The 15,401-nt window shown below is 35.5% G+C and overlaps 1 protein-coding gene across 1 annotated transcript in view; it reads right to left on the bottom strand.

Annotated features, from left to right (window-relative positions):
- REDIC1 (regulator of DNA class I crossover intermediates 1) overlaps nucleotides 1-15,401 on the bottom strand; it is a gene marked incomplete at its 3' end in the record, with an annotated part of 72,885 nt that overhangs the window by 4,849 nt on the left and 52,635 nt on the right. Inside the window, 1 exon segment of the mRNA XM_082666923.1 lies at nucleotides 4,556-4,619. Coding sequence (XP_082523049.1) covers nucleotides 4,556-4,619 — 64 coding nt within the window.

The raw sequence follows: 15,401 nt of genomic DNA, 5'->3' as shown, positions 1-15,401 counted from the left end.
GCACAAGATAAAGAATGGGTTTTGGAAGATGAATAAACAATTTCCCAAAAGACAAGATGAAAAATAGCATATGGGATGGGGGAAAAGAAAGTGTAGAGGTGCACTTTAATACAAAATTAATTTTAGACTGTCTACCAAGGCATCTAATTGGGGATTAATTAAAGAAGGGTTAAACTACATGAAAGCAGATTGTTAGGAGATTAACTCAATAATCAAGTTATGAAGTGATAAGGATCTGCAATAAAACAGTGGGAGTGCATTGAAGAGGCAAGTGATTCAAATTTCAAGAAAGCTTTCAAATAGCCTCAGTTTAAAAAAATTTTTTGTCAATCTGACATAACACTAATTCCAAAATCTGAGAAAGATTACACATGCACATACACACACACATACATATTATACATAGGCCAATCTCACTTATAGGATCAATGCAAAAATTGTATATAAATATTAAAACTTTTAAATTTAAAATTAAAGAACAAAAAAATTTAAAAATTAAATAGAATAGCAAACTTAATCATAATTCATCATGACTTGGTGGGATTTGTTTTAGGAATGCTAGAATGGTCCATATCACAAAATCCATTAGCAAAATTCAGCACTTTAAAAGATCTAGACCACAGTGAGATATCACCTCACACCCATTAAGATGGTTACTTATTGAGGAAAAAAAAACAGAAAATAATGTGTTGGCACTGATTTGGAAGAGTTGGAACCCTGGTGCACTCTTCGTGGGAACATAGAATGGTGTAGCTGATATGGAAAACAGTATGAATTGTTCTTCAAAAATTTAAAAACAGAACTTCCATATGATCCAGTAATCCCATTTCTAGGGATATATCCAAAAGAATTGAAAACAGAATCTTGAAGAGATATTTGCACACCCATGTTCATTGCAGAATTATAATAGCCAAGAGGTGGAAGCAACCTAAATGTCTATTGACAAAAGAATGGATACAGAAAATGTGGTTTACACATACTATGGAATATTATTCAGCATTATAAAAGAAGGAAATCCTGTTGTATGCTACAACATGGATGAACCTTGAAGACATTATGCTAAGTGAAATGTCACAAAAAGATAAATATTGTATGATTACATACAATATTTGTATATTGTATGATTACACTTATATTCAAACTCATAGAAACGGAATAGTGGTTGTCAGAGGCTGGGGGGAAGGAGAGGTATACTGTACCCTTTGAAATTGTTGGAAGGGTGAATTTTATGTGTTTTGGGGTACAAAAAAAGATATATGAGGGAAAGATAATAATCATTTCTATAGATGCCAATAATCACTCTTCCCCAAACCACTAATAGCCTCAAAATCACCTCTAAAAAAACTCTCAATAAAACAGTCAACATACACATGCCTAAGTCCAAAATCCAGACTCTTACTTAATGTAGAAACATGGAGTGTACATTCACACTAAAGTAGCAACAAAAACAATGAAAAGTACCTACAGCTAAATCTAATAAAGGACATGCAGAATCTGCTTGAGGAAAATGTTAAAGTGCATAAAGGCGTTTTAAACAACTATTAAAGATATAAAATTAGACTGAATTAATAAAAAGCCATCCTTATTCTTATATAGGGCTACTCAACATCATTAGGATGACAATTCACACTTAATTAATGTATACATTTAGTACTTTCCCAATAAAAATTGAAATATTTCCTTGGCGGGACTTCCCCAGTGGTCCAGTGGTTAAGACTCTGTGCTTCCACTGTAGGGGGCACAGGTTTGATCCCTGGTCGGGGAACTAAGATCCCACATGCCAAGCAGTGTGCCCCCCCCACCAAAGGAAACATTTCCTTGAAGTTACACAAGTTGATTTTAAAGTTTACATGTAAAATTAATCAAAAATAGCCAGAAAAATTCTTTAAAAAGTGCAAAGGGAGGTGTAACTCTTAGAAATGAAACATAGTATAAAGTAATCATAATAAAAATAATGTGATATTAGCACATGAAGATTAGGAAAGATCAATGGAATGGTAAAGAAAGCCCCAGAACAGATTGAAGTATATATGGAAAGTTGATACATAAAAAGGTAGTATTACAAATACCTAGGGAAAAGATGCATTTTTAAAAACTTGAATCAGGATAAACTCCTAAAACAGGATAAACTCTAAGTGCAAAAATATAAAATCATACTAATACTAGAAGAAAATATAAGTGAATTCATTTGCAACCAGGGAGTGTAAACAGTCTTCCTAATTAAATCCAAAGGTATAAAAGAAAAGATTGATAATATTAGCTACATAAAAAATGTTAAGCCTTTTGCAAAGCAGGAGACACCATAAACAAAGTAAAAACAGATAAAACAAATCAAAAATTAATAAACTAGCAGAAAATATTTGTGACACATTACAAAGACCTAAACCTCTTTAATATTAATATATAAAGAGCTCTTAAATATCAAGAAAAAGATGTAAAACCTCAATGGGCCTAAGGACATGAATGGAGAGTTCACAGAAAAAAAATCACAAATAGCCATTACACATTTTTAAATGATGCTCGACTGCACTCATATAAAAAGAAGTGCAAACTGAAACTTCTATCTATATATCTTTATAAGATTCACAAAAATTCCTAAGTTTGACCACAATCCCTGTTGGTGAGGCTGTGGAATCAAAAGCACATTTCTGGTAGGATTACAAAATGATGCAATGGGGAATTTGGAAATTTCTATCAAAATCAAATTTTGGCAATAACTATTAAAAAAAAAAAACCCACAGTGTATCTCCTCTTTGATTCAGCAATCCCACTTCTAGAAATTACCCTGAAAATGTACCTCCACAATTAAGAAATATGTGCTCAAAATTGTTCACTGCACATTGTTTGTAAGAAAGATACTTGAAACAACCTAAATATCCACCAACAGGGCACTGACTGAGTAAACTATAGATCATCCACATAATGGATTACTAAATGGGCATAAATAAAGGATGAATAAATGTCCAGTACTAATATGAGGAAATCTACAGAAAATTTATTAAATAAATCCATTTAATTCATCTATAAAATATACTGTATTAAATAAAATATCCTATTTAGAGTGCAAAGAACAGGGAACTAAGACACACATATATGTGCATTTATACACATCAGGCTTTATTTAGAAAAAAAGTCCACTGTAATGATAAACAGTAAACCAACAAAAAATAGCTACTCATATGAGGCAGAAGGAAATAGGGCAGACAGGAGAGGGATAGAAACCAAATTAATGCTTTACATATTAAAAAAATTAAATTAAGTAAAAAAGGAAAAAGTCCATAAAGATTTCTAGGTATCCCAACAGACTAGATATGCTGAAGAATCATTCAACCGCAAAATATCTAAAAAGTGCCAGAAAGTGTTGTCAACAAAAAGACAATATAGAATAAAAAGACCACTCAAATATGAAATATCTGCTACTCAAATATGAAATATTTGCTACTCAAATATGAAATATCTGCTACACAGGAGTCTACAAGCAATCTGAATCTAGGATATATAAAAGGTATAAAGGACATAGATATACAAAAGACACATCCCATAAAGAAAGCCAAACTTCCTAAAAGAAACATGGACAATAGACATGAAAGACATTTCACAGATGAAATATGGGTGGCCAATGAGCCTAATGAACAATGGAAAATATAAATTGAAATTGCAATAAGATATCACATTGCCAACAATGATAAAAAGCTGATCCAGTGTTAGTGAGAATATGTAACAGCTAAGATTCTTTACCTATTGCTAGTGTTTAAACCAGGAGTTTAAACCAGGAGTTTAAACAGGCACATCTACTTTGGAAAACAATTTTGCATTACCTAGAAGAGTGCATATCATATGAACTAGCCAATTCAACTTCTAGAATTATATCCTAGAAGAAACATTTATACATGTGTGCCAGGAGAAACGTCAAAATTTGTCAAAGTAGCATTGTTTATCATAGCAAAATATTAAAAACAACTCAAATAATCTTTGTCAGAAGATGCATACATAGATTGTGCTACATTCACACAATAGAAGGCTATATAGGAGAAAACAAATGATGAACTGTATTAGAGTCACAAGTGTCAGGGTGATTGAACCTCAAAACATATTGCTGGGTGAACAAAAAGTAAGTTTCAGAAAAATGTATAGAGTTTGCCTCAATTTGCTGCAGAAAGCTCAAAAGCAAGCAATTGGAAAAGTCTATATGTGCTATCACAAAAAACAAATTCAGGAAAAGAGTTACCACTAGGGGGCAGGATAGGAAATGCAATTGAGAAGATATTTAAAAGTACTGATTATGTATTATTTCTTAAACTACTATACAAACTAAGTACAAAGGTATCTGTTTATTATTCAGTAAGTTGTACATATATATTATATATCCTCATCATGTATAACATTTTATAGAAGACAAAATTAATTTTAAAGAGCCAATTGCATTATTAATATATTCTAAGATACTTATAAAATATATTTGCTGGCAAAACTCTAAAAAAACCTTAAAATTTAACTAATTTCTGTTAAAATGTTGTTTTTTTAAAGAATAAAATTCACTTATAGTTATACTGACAGGTTTTCTTAGTAGATGTTATCCCACCTTTTAAAGAGCACATTCCTCCTTCTTCCATCAGAATCTAGAAGAAAAACAAAATTTTAACAACTCCAAAGAATATAAAATAATACCTACTTATAGTTCCTTTTAACCACACCAATTCATCTTATAGCATTCTTCTTTCATATTACTTTAATTCAACTCAGATGATTTTAAAATCACAAAGAAAAATTTGCCTGTGATGAACAATAAAATGAAATAAAATATAAATTGGTTTAGAAACAGCAAGCAACAGAATAGACATTTACCAAGAAATAAATTATTGACAAAAAGGAAAGGCTTCAGGTAACCTTAGCAAATGTAGTTGAAAAAAGACAAAGATATTAAAGCAATTTGAAGATCTATTCTGTTATTCTCTTTCTAATTTCTTAAGTTGGATATCAGTTCATTTACTTTCAGGTTTTCTAAATAATAAAAGCTCTTAGAGGTAAAAATTTTCTGTATAACACACCACTGGCTTTGATTTTCATCAATCTCTATGTAATTTGCATTTTCTTTTGATTTTTTTCTTTTTTTTCTTTTTCATTGTTAAACCCACAGTGTTTCTTAATTTCCAAGAAGGTAAGGGAGGTTAAACACCTTTTGTGGTTGCTGTTGATTACTACTTTAATGATTTTTTACTAGGGAATGTGGCTATGAATCTCTCCATAGATAAATATCTTAGAGTTTCTTTATGGCTTATTATTATATATGAATTATGTTTATAAACGTACCATGGATTCATAGAAACTAAATATTCTCTGTTGGTGGGATACAGTTTTTTAGATAGATAGGTAGTATAAAAGAGAAACTGTCTGGCTGCTCAATCAAACCTGTTTCCCCTTCCTCTTAGGCATACAGCTAAACTACATTTCCTAGCCTCCCTTGCAGCTGGTTTGAACAAGTGATTTAAGTTCTGCTCATTGGCAAATATGGTGCAGAACACTACCAGTCTTGGTCTATAAAAATTTTCTCCATAATCCTCCACTTCCTTTTCCCTCTGATATCAACATACAGTGCAAACATGGAAAGCTACCAGTTAAAAGACAGCAGAGTCCCTAGCAGCCAGGAGTCCTGAATAACTTTATAGAACAGAACCTCTTCTCTAACCCCATTATTCAACCATTTAAAAAGTATTGTATGTTCAGAGGGCAGACAGCAGAAGCAAGAAGAACTACAATCCTGCAGCCTATGGAACAAAAACCACATTCACAGAAAGATAGACAAGATTAAAAGGCAGAGGGCTATGTACCAGATGAAGGAACAAGATAAACCCCCAGAAAAACAACTAAATGAAGTGGAGATAGGCAACCTTACAGAAAAAGAATTCAGAATAATGATAGTGAAGATGACCCACGAGCTCGGAAAAAGAATGAAGGCAAAGATCGAGAAGATGCAAGAAATGTTTAACAAAGATCTAGAAGAATTAAAGAACAAACAGAGATGAACAATACAATAACTGAAATGAAAAATACACTAGAAGGAATCAATAGCAGAATAACTGAGGCAGAAGAAGGGATAAGTGACCTGGAAGATAGAATGGTGGAATTCACTGCTGAGGAACAGAATAAAGAAAAAAGAATGAAAAGAAATGAAGACAGCCTAAGAGAACTCTGGGACAACATTAAACTCAACAACATTCATATTATAGGGGTCCCAGAAGGAGAAGAGAGAGAGAAAGGACCCGAGAAAATATCTGAAGAGATTATAGTCAAAAACTTCCCTAACATGGGAAAGGAAATAGCCAGCCAAGTCCAGGAAGTGCAGAGAGTCCCATACAGGAAAAACCCAAGGAGAAACACACCAAGACACATAGTAATCAAATTGGCAAAAATTAAAGACAATGAAAAAGTACTGAAAGCAGCAAAGGAAAAAGGACAAATAATACACAAGGGAGCTCCCATAAGGTTAACAGCTGATTTCTCAGCAGAAACTCTACAAGCCAGAAGGGAGTGGCATCATATACTTAAAGTGATGAAAGGAAAGAACCTACAACCAAGATTACTCTAACCGGCAAGGACCTCATTCAGATTCGATGGAGAAATCAAAAGCTTTACAGACAAGCAAAAGCTAAGAGAATTCAGCAACACCAAACCAGCTCTACAACAAATGCTAAAGGAACTTCTCTAAGTGGAAAACACAAGAGAAGAAAAGGATCTACAAAAAGAAACCCAAAACAATTAAGAAAATGGTCATAGGAACATACATATTGATAATTACCTTAAACGTGAATGGATTAAATGCTCCAACCAAAAAACACAGGCTCACTGAATGGATACAAATACAAGAACCTCAAAACAGGTTTTGAGGTTTAGATATGCTGTCCAAAAGAGACCCACTTCAGACGTAGGGACACATTCAGACTGAAACTGAGAGGATGGAAAAAGATATTCCCTGCAAATGGAAATCAAAAGAAAGCGGGAGTAGCAATACTCATATGAGACAAAATAGACTTTAAAGAATGTTACAAGAGACAAGGAAGTCACTACATAAAGATCAAGGGATCCATCCAAGAAGAAGATATAACAATTATAAATATATAGGCACCCATCATGGGACCACCTCAATACATAAGGCAACTGTTAACAGCTATGAAAGATGAAATTGACAGTAACACAATAATAGTGGGGGACTTTAACACCACACTTACACCAATGGACAGATCATCCAAAGAGAAAATTAAAAAGGAAACACAAGCTTTACATGACACAATAGACCAGATGGAGTTAATTGATATTTCTAGGACATTCCACCCCCAAACAGCAGATTACACTTTCTTCTCAAGTGTGCACAGAACATTCTACAGGATAGATCACATCTTGGGTCACAAATCAAGGCTCAGTAATTTAAGAAAATTGAAAGCATATCAAGTATCTTTTGCTATGAGATTAGAAATCAATTACAGGGAAAAAACCATAAAAAACACAAACACATGGAGGCTAAACAACACATTACTAAATAACCAAGAGATCACTGAAGAAGTCAAAGAGGAAATCAAAAAATACCCAGAGACAAATGACAATGAAAACATGACAACACAAAACCTATGGGATGCAGCAAATGGAGTTCTAACAGGGAAGTTTATAGCAATACAATCCTACCTCAATAAACAACTCAAACAATCTAACCTTACACCTAAAGGAACTAGAGAAAGAAGAACAATCAAAACCCAAAGTTAGCAGAAGGAAAGAAATCATAAAGATCAGAGCAGAAATAAATAAAATAGAAACAAAGAAAACAATAGCAAAGATCAATAAAACTAAAATGTGGTTCTTTGGGAAGATAAATTTGATAAACCATTAGCCAGACTCATCAAGAAAAAGGGGGAGAGGACTCAAATCAATAAAATTAGAAATGAAAAAGGAGAAGTTAGAACAGACACTGTAGAAATACAAAACATCCTAAGAGACTACTACAAGCAACCCTATGCCAATAAAATGGACAACCGGGAAGAAATGGACAAATTCTTAGAAAGATAATCTTCCAAGACTGAACCAAGAAATAGAAAATATGAACAGACCAATCACAAGTAATGAAATTGAAATGGTGATTAAAAATCTTCCAATAAACAAAAGCCCAGGAGTAGACGGCTTCACAGGTGAATTCTATCAAACATTTAGAGAAGAGCTAAGACACATCCATCTCAAACTCTTCCAAAAAATTGCAGAGGAAGGAACAGTCCTGAACTCATTCTATGAGGCCACCATCACCCTGATACCAAAACCAGACAAAGATACTACAAAAAAAAGAAAATTACAGACCAATATCATTGGTGAATATAGACTCAAAAATCTTCAAAAAATACTAGCAAACAGAATCCAACAACACATTAAAAGGATCATGCACCATGATCAAGTGGAATTTATCCCAGGGCTGCAAGAATTCTTCAATATATGCAAATCAACCAATGTGATATACCATATTAACAAATTGAAGAATAAAAACCATATGATCATCTCAGTAGATGCAGAAAAAGCTTTTGACAAAATTCAATACCCATTTATGATAAAAAACTCTCCAGAAAGTGGGCCTAGAGGGAACCTACCTCAACATAATAAAGGCCATATATGACAAACTCACAGCCAACATTGTTCTCAATGGTGAAAAACTGAAACCATTTCTTCTAAGACCAGGAAAAAGACAAGGTTGCCCAGTCTCACCACTATTATTCAACATAGTTTTGGAAGTTTTAGCCACAGCAATCAGAGAAGAAAAGGAATCCAAATCAGAAAACAAACCCACAGCAAACATCATTCTCAACTGTGAAAAACTGAAAGCATTTCCTCTAAGATCAGGAACAAGACAAGGATGTCCACTCTCACCACTATTCAATATAGTTTTGGAAGTCCTAGCCACAGCAATCAGAGAAGAAAAAGAAATTAAAAGGAATACTAATTGGAAAAGAAGAAGTAAAGCTGCCACTGTTTGCAGATGACATGATACTATACATAGAGACTCCAAAAGATGCCACCAGAAAACTACTAGAGCTAATCAATGAATTTGGTAAAGTTGCAGGATACAAAATTAATGCATAGAAATCTCTTGCATTCCTATACACTAATGATGAAAAATCTGAAAGAGAAATTAAGGAAGCACTCCCATTTACCACTGCAACAAAAAGAATAAAATACCTAGGTATAAACCTACCTATGGAGACAAAAGACGTGTATGCAGAATACTATAAGACACTGTTGAAAGAAATTAAAGATAATACCAATAGATGGAGAGATATACCATGTTCTTGGATTGGAAGAATCAATATTGTGAAAATGACTATACTACCCAAAGCAATCTACAGATTCAATGCAATCCTTAGCAAATTACCAATGGCATTTTTTACAGAACTAGAACAAAAAATCTTAAAATTTGTATGGAGACACAAAAGACCCCAAATAGCCAAAGAGGTCTTGAGGGAAAAAAAAGGAGCTGGAAGAATCAGACTCCCTGACTTCAGACTATACTACAAAGCTACAGTAATCAAGACAACATGGTACTGACACAAAAATAGAAATACAGATCAATGGAACAGGATAGAAAGCCCAGAGATAAACCCACCCACCTATGGTCAATTAATCTATGACAAAGGAGGCAAGGATATATAATGAAGAAAAGACAGTCTCTTCAATAAGTGGTGCTGGGAAACTGGACAGCTACATGTAAAAGAATGAAATTAGAACACTCCCTAACACCATACACAAAAATAAACTCAAAATGGATGAGACCTAAATGTAAGACCCAACAGTATAAAACTCTTAGAGGAAAACATAGGAAGAACACTCTTTGACATAAATCACAGCAAGATCTTGATCCACCTCCTAGAGTAATGGAAATAAAAACAAAAATAAACAAATGGGACCTAATGAAACTTCAAAGCTTTTGCAATGCAAAGGAAACTAAAAACAAGATGAAAAGACAACCATCAGAATGGGAGAAAATATTTGCAAATGAATCAACAGACAAAGGATTAATCTCCAAAATATACAAACAGCTCATGCAGCTCAATATTAAAAAAACACACAACCCAATCCAAAAATGGGCAGAAGACATAAATAGACATTTCTCCAAAGATGACATACAGATGGACAAGAAGCACATGAAAAGCTGCTCAACATCACTAATTATTAGAGAAATGCAAATCAAAGCTACAGTGAGGTATCACCTCACATCAGTTAGAATGGGCATCATCAGAAAATCTATGAACAACAAATTCTGGAGAGGGTGTGGAGAAAAGGGAACCATCTTGCACTGTTGTTGGGAATGTAAATTGATATAGCCACTATGGAGAACAGTATGGAGGTTCCTTATGAAACTAAAAAGAGAACTACCATATGACCCAGCAATCTTACTACTGGGCATATACCCTGAGAAAACCATCACTCAAAAAGACACATGCACCCCAGTGTTCACTGCAGCACTATTTACAATAGCCAGGTCATGGAAGCAACCTAAATGCCCATCAACAGACGAATGGATAAAGAAGTAGTGGTACATATATACAATGGAATATTACTCAGCCATAAAAAGTAACGAAATTGGGTCATTTGTAGAGATGTGGATGAATCTAGAGACTGTCATACAGAGTGAAGTAAGTCAGAAAGAGAAAAACAAATATTGTATATTAACGCATATATGTGGAACCTAGAAAAATGGTACAGATGAACCGGTTTGCAGGACAGAAATTTAGACACAGATGTAGAGAACAAACGTATGGACACCAAGAAAGGAAAGTGGCGGGGGGTGGGGGTGGTGGTGTGATGAATTGGGAGATTGGAATTGACATGTATACACTGATGTGTATAAAATAGATGACTAATAAGAACCTGCTGTACAAAAAAAAAAAAGTATTGTAGGCTCAATTCTTAAAACATTCAAGTCTCAAACTTGTACCAGGAACCCACAAACTGAGAAAGCTACATAGACCCCAAGGTAGACATATACTGCAATGCCAACTTCATATCTTTTGATAGAGAAAAACAGAAGCCCAAATAGAAAAAAATAAAACTGAATTATTCAAGGAATTTCCCCCATTCTCTAGGTTCAGCAAGCCTTCACAATGCCTGCTCAGCAGGATTTCATAATTGGTATGGATCAATAACTTTTATATCCTCTTCTTCTCTTCTCTAATGGGCATTTATTGCATTTATACTGTCCCTAATACTATATATTTTCTTTATATACATATCTTTTGCTATCTTTTTATTTTCAACCTTTATTATTATGTTCTACATGTTTCTTGAAAAATATGTAGAGATATTAGTCTCCTCAATTTGATATTCCTCTAATCTTCATAAGAAACACCAGCCCTCTAATAAAATTTAATATATTGCTAAGCAGGATTCATTCCTTACATTTTACATTTATTGTTTATGTAGAAGTGTTCTCATTTTTTCCCACCTTGATCAGGTTTCCTAGTGTGACATCCCCACCGTTTTGCATTCTGAAGTTCTTCCATGTGCCTCCATTTCTCTAGTGATTTTCCTCCCATTTTAAACAATCATATTTAAACTGTATTCCTCTACTATTTTAAAATTAAATAAGTTGCAGTTAAAGATGGCAATGTAGAGGGATCCTAAACTCACCTTCTCCCATGGACACACTGAATCTACAGCTACACACAGAACAATTTCTTCTAAAAGAACCTCCCCTCCCGCCAAAAAACCCCAACTAGCCAAGAGCCTCCCACACATTGGCCAAATAAGAAAAAACCTACATTGAAGCAGGTAGGACAGGCTGAGACTCAATCTCAGATTACGCTGAGACACCATAAACCCCACTCCAGGTGCAGCAACCCACAATCAGGAAGGAACTTACTACAAGTTTCTCCATGAAGAACTAATGGTTATAACCTTATATTTGGTTCCTGAACTTCTAAGACCTGCAACTGAGAGATGAGCCTCCCAAACATCAAGACTTGAAAGCCAGTGAAGCCTTTGTCTATGAGATCTGCAAGACTATAGCAAACTGAGAAACAGTTCTCAAAGTGTTTGCACAAGCTCCACAAGACTACTACCCAGGGCCTAGAGCAGAGGTAGCCCACTGACATACCCAATCTTTCTGTGAAAGAAGCCTATTAGTTTATCTTCATAGATGTGACCTGAACAGAAGGCTTCTAATTAAACTCATATCTAAGAGCAGACTGTAATCCTCTCCAGAGACCTCAGAGTCTAGGCACTATCTTCATGCGCTCCCTCTGCCTTGCTCCCAGAGATGAGCCTGTACACACATCTGTGCCCCAGTTTTTGCGGTTTCCACCACTTGTCTGCCTTGCTCTGGCAGCCAATGGGTCTTACATTTGTAGGTCCTATAGCACTATAGCAAATGGAGAAAGAATTCTTAACCAGTTATTCCCCCAGGGCACAGCACAGAGGTAGCAGACTGAAACATACCCTGAATGTTTCCCTGAGAGAGGCTTATTTGCTTATCTTAAATCTTCAGGAACAGGCTTCTTATTTGACACACATTTAGAGACAGACTGAAATACTTTTTAAAGACCACAGAGACCAGCAGGTGCCATCTTTGCGCTTTCCCTCTGCCTTATTCTAGGTTGTCACAAAGAATGTCACTTGTTAAATCAGTAAACAAAGGATGTTGCAGCCGTCAGCTACTGCAGCCTCCCCAACCCCCAGCATCCACAGGTGCACCCTGAGGGATTCAGGATGGAGAAGACAGGATACTGACCTAGACAGTAAAGGTGCATATCAAAGGAATGATTTCAATGAGCCCAGACACTTGCAGCTTCCCGCACATAGAAAAATGCTATATTATTAACTTGAGGTGTCTGGTTTTTCTTTAATTAACAGTAATCCTTTGATGTTCTGACTATCTGTTTGTTTGTTGTTTGTTTTTGCAAAAACTCCTATATAACCTGGCTCTTACCTTACCTCTAAGGGACAGTTCCTCAGAGCTATCTGAGAGGCTGTCCCCTGGGCTTAAGTCCTCAGTATGCCTGCTGAATAAAACATAATTCTCAATTTTTAGGTTATGCATTTTTTTCAGTTGACATTGGTATCTCCCAGAAAAGAGTTTGTGCACACGTCTGAGGCCCTGACTTTTGAGGCTGCTGCCCAAAGGACACATCCCTTGATAGCCTGGCTCTGGTGGTCAGCAGCCCTTGTTTTCACAGGTTCAATGGGATGGTAGCAAACAAAGAAACAGTTCTCAACTGGCTATCACACCATGTCTCAGAGCAGAGGGAACAGAAAGAAATTCCCATCTTAAAGTTTTCTCATGGAAGAGGCATATTTGTGTACTTGTGTACTGTTGGCAGAGGGTCCAGCTTCCAATCAGACTAAATCTATGTTTTGACTGAGATATTCCCATTTAGGAACCTGGTGGTTTTGGCACACCCTCAACTGGGAGCCACTAAAAATGAACTAAGTTGCTTGGACAATCACAAAAGTTTGAGAGACAACAAAGACCTAGGGTGAGGTTGAAACACAGTGATCATCCCCTGCATGTGGCCACTCCTTCAAGACTAGGAGAGGTAGCTGTTTTCTCTAATGCATAAAAACCGACAAAGAGTGTCAAGGAAAATGAAGAAACAGAAGAATATTTTCCAGATGAAAGAAAAAGATAAAGCCTCAGAAAAAGACCTTAATGAAATGGAGATAAGCAATTTAGCTTATACCTTACAAAATAACAGTCATAAAACTGCTCGCTGAGGTCAGGAGATCAGCACATGAGCTAAGTGAGAATTTCAACAAAGAAACAGAAAATATAAGAAAATACCTAACAGAAATCAGAGCTGAAGAATACAATAACTGAACCAAAAAATACAATAGAACGGTTCAACAGAAGACCAGATTAAGCTGAAGAAGTGATCAGAAGTTTCAAAATAAGGCAAAGGAATTCATCAAATCAGAGTAACAAAAAAGATAAAGGAAAGAAAAAGAGTGAAAATAGTGTAAGGGACTTATGGGACAATATCACGTGGACCAATATTCACATTATAGGGGTCCAAAAATGAAAAGAAGAAGAAAAAAGGGCAGAAAACTGGTTAGAAAAAATTATGGCCAATAAATCCCCTAACTTGGGGAAGGAAACATACCTCCAGATCTAAGAAGACAATAAAGTTCCAAATAAGATGAATCCAAATAGACTCTCACCAGGACACATTATAATTAACTTATCAAAAGTTAAAAACAAGGAGACAGTCTTAAAAGCAACAAGAGAAAAACAACTTGTTAAGTATAAGGGAACCCTCATAAGACTATCAGCAGGTTTTTCAGCATAAACTTTGCAGTCCAGAAAGGAGTGGCACAATATATTCAAATTGCAGGAAGAAAAAAAAACTACCAACCAACAATACTCTACCTGGCAAATTTGTTCTTCAGATTAGAAGAAGAGATAAAGAGTTTTCCAGAAAGGCAAAAACTAAAGGAGTTTTTCACCACTAGACTGGCCTTAAAAGAAATGTTAAAAGAACTTCTTTAAGACAAAACAAAATAACAGTAATTAGCAACAGGAAAATGTGTGAAGGTGTAAATCTCACTAGTAAAGGTAAATATGTAAAATTTAGAATAATCTAATGTTGTAAGGGTGGTTAATCACTTATAAAACTAGTGTGAAAGTTAAAGGACAAAAGTAGTAAAAATAACAACTACAGTAACTTGTTAATAGATACACAAGGTAAGAAGAAGTAAGATGTGACATCAAAAACAAAATGGGGGAGGGAAATAAAAATGTAGAGCTTTTATCTTGGGCTCAAGATGGTGAAGTAGAAGAATGTGGACTCATCCTTTCTTATGGAAACACCAAAATCACAACTAATTGCTGAACAACCATGGACAGAAAAATGCTAGAACCTACCAAAAAAGATACCCTACAGCCTAAGACAAAGAAGAAGCCACAATGAGATGTTAGGAGGGGCACAATCACGATAAGATCAAACACCATGCCAGCCAGGTGGGTGACCCATGGACTGTAAAGCAATTGTGCCACAGAGGCCCTCTTGCAGGAGTGAAAGTCCTGAGCTCCATGTCCATCTTCCCAGCCTGGGGGTCCAGCAATGGGAGGAGGAGCCCCCAGGGAATCTGGCTTTGAAAGCCTGTGGGGTTTGATCACAGAAAATCCATGGGACTGGAGGGAACAGAGACTCCACTCTTGAAGGGGGAACAGAAGGTTCTGTGTGGAACAGAACCCAGGGGAAAAAAAGCAGTGACCTCATAAAAGACAGGGCCAGACCTACCTGCTAATATTGGAGGGTATCCTGCAGAGGTGGGGAGTGGCTGTGGCTCACTGTGGGGACAAAGACACTGGCAGTGGCAGTTCTGGGGAGTAATCATTTAGTGTAAGCCCTCCCAGAGGCTGCCATTAGCCCCACCCA

Source organism: Grampus griseus (assembly GCF_964374135.1).
Source record: "Grampus griseus genome assembly, chromosome: 11".
NCBI lineage: Eukaryota > Metazoa > Chordata > Mammalia > Artiodactyla > Delphinidae > Grampus > Grampus griseus.
This window is presented reverse-complemented; position numbering and strand designations above follow the sequence as displayed.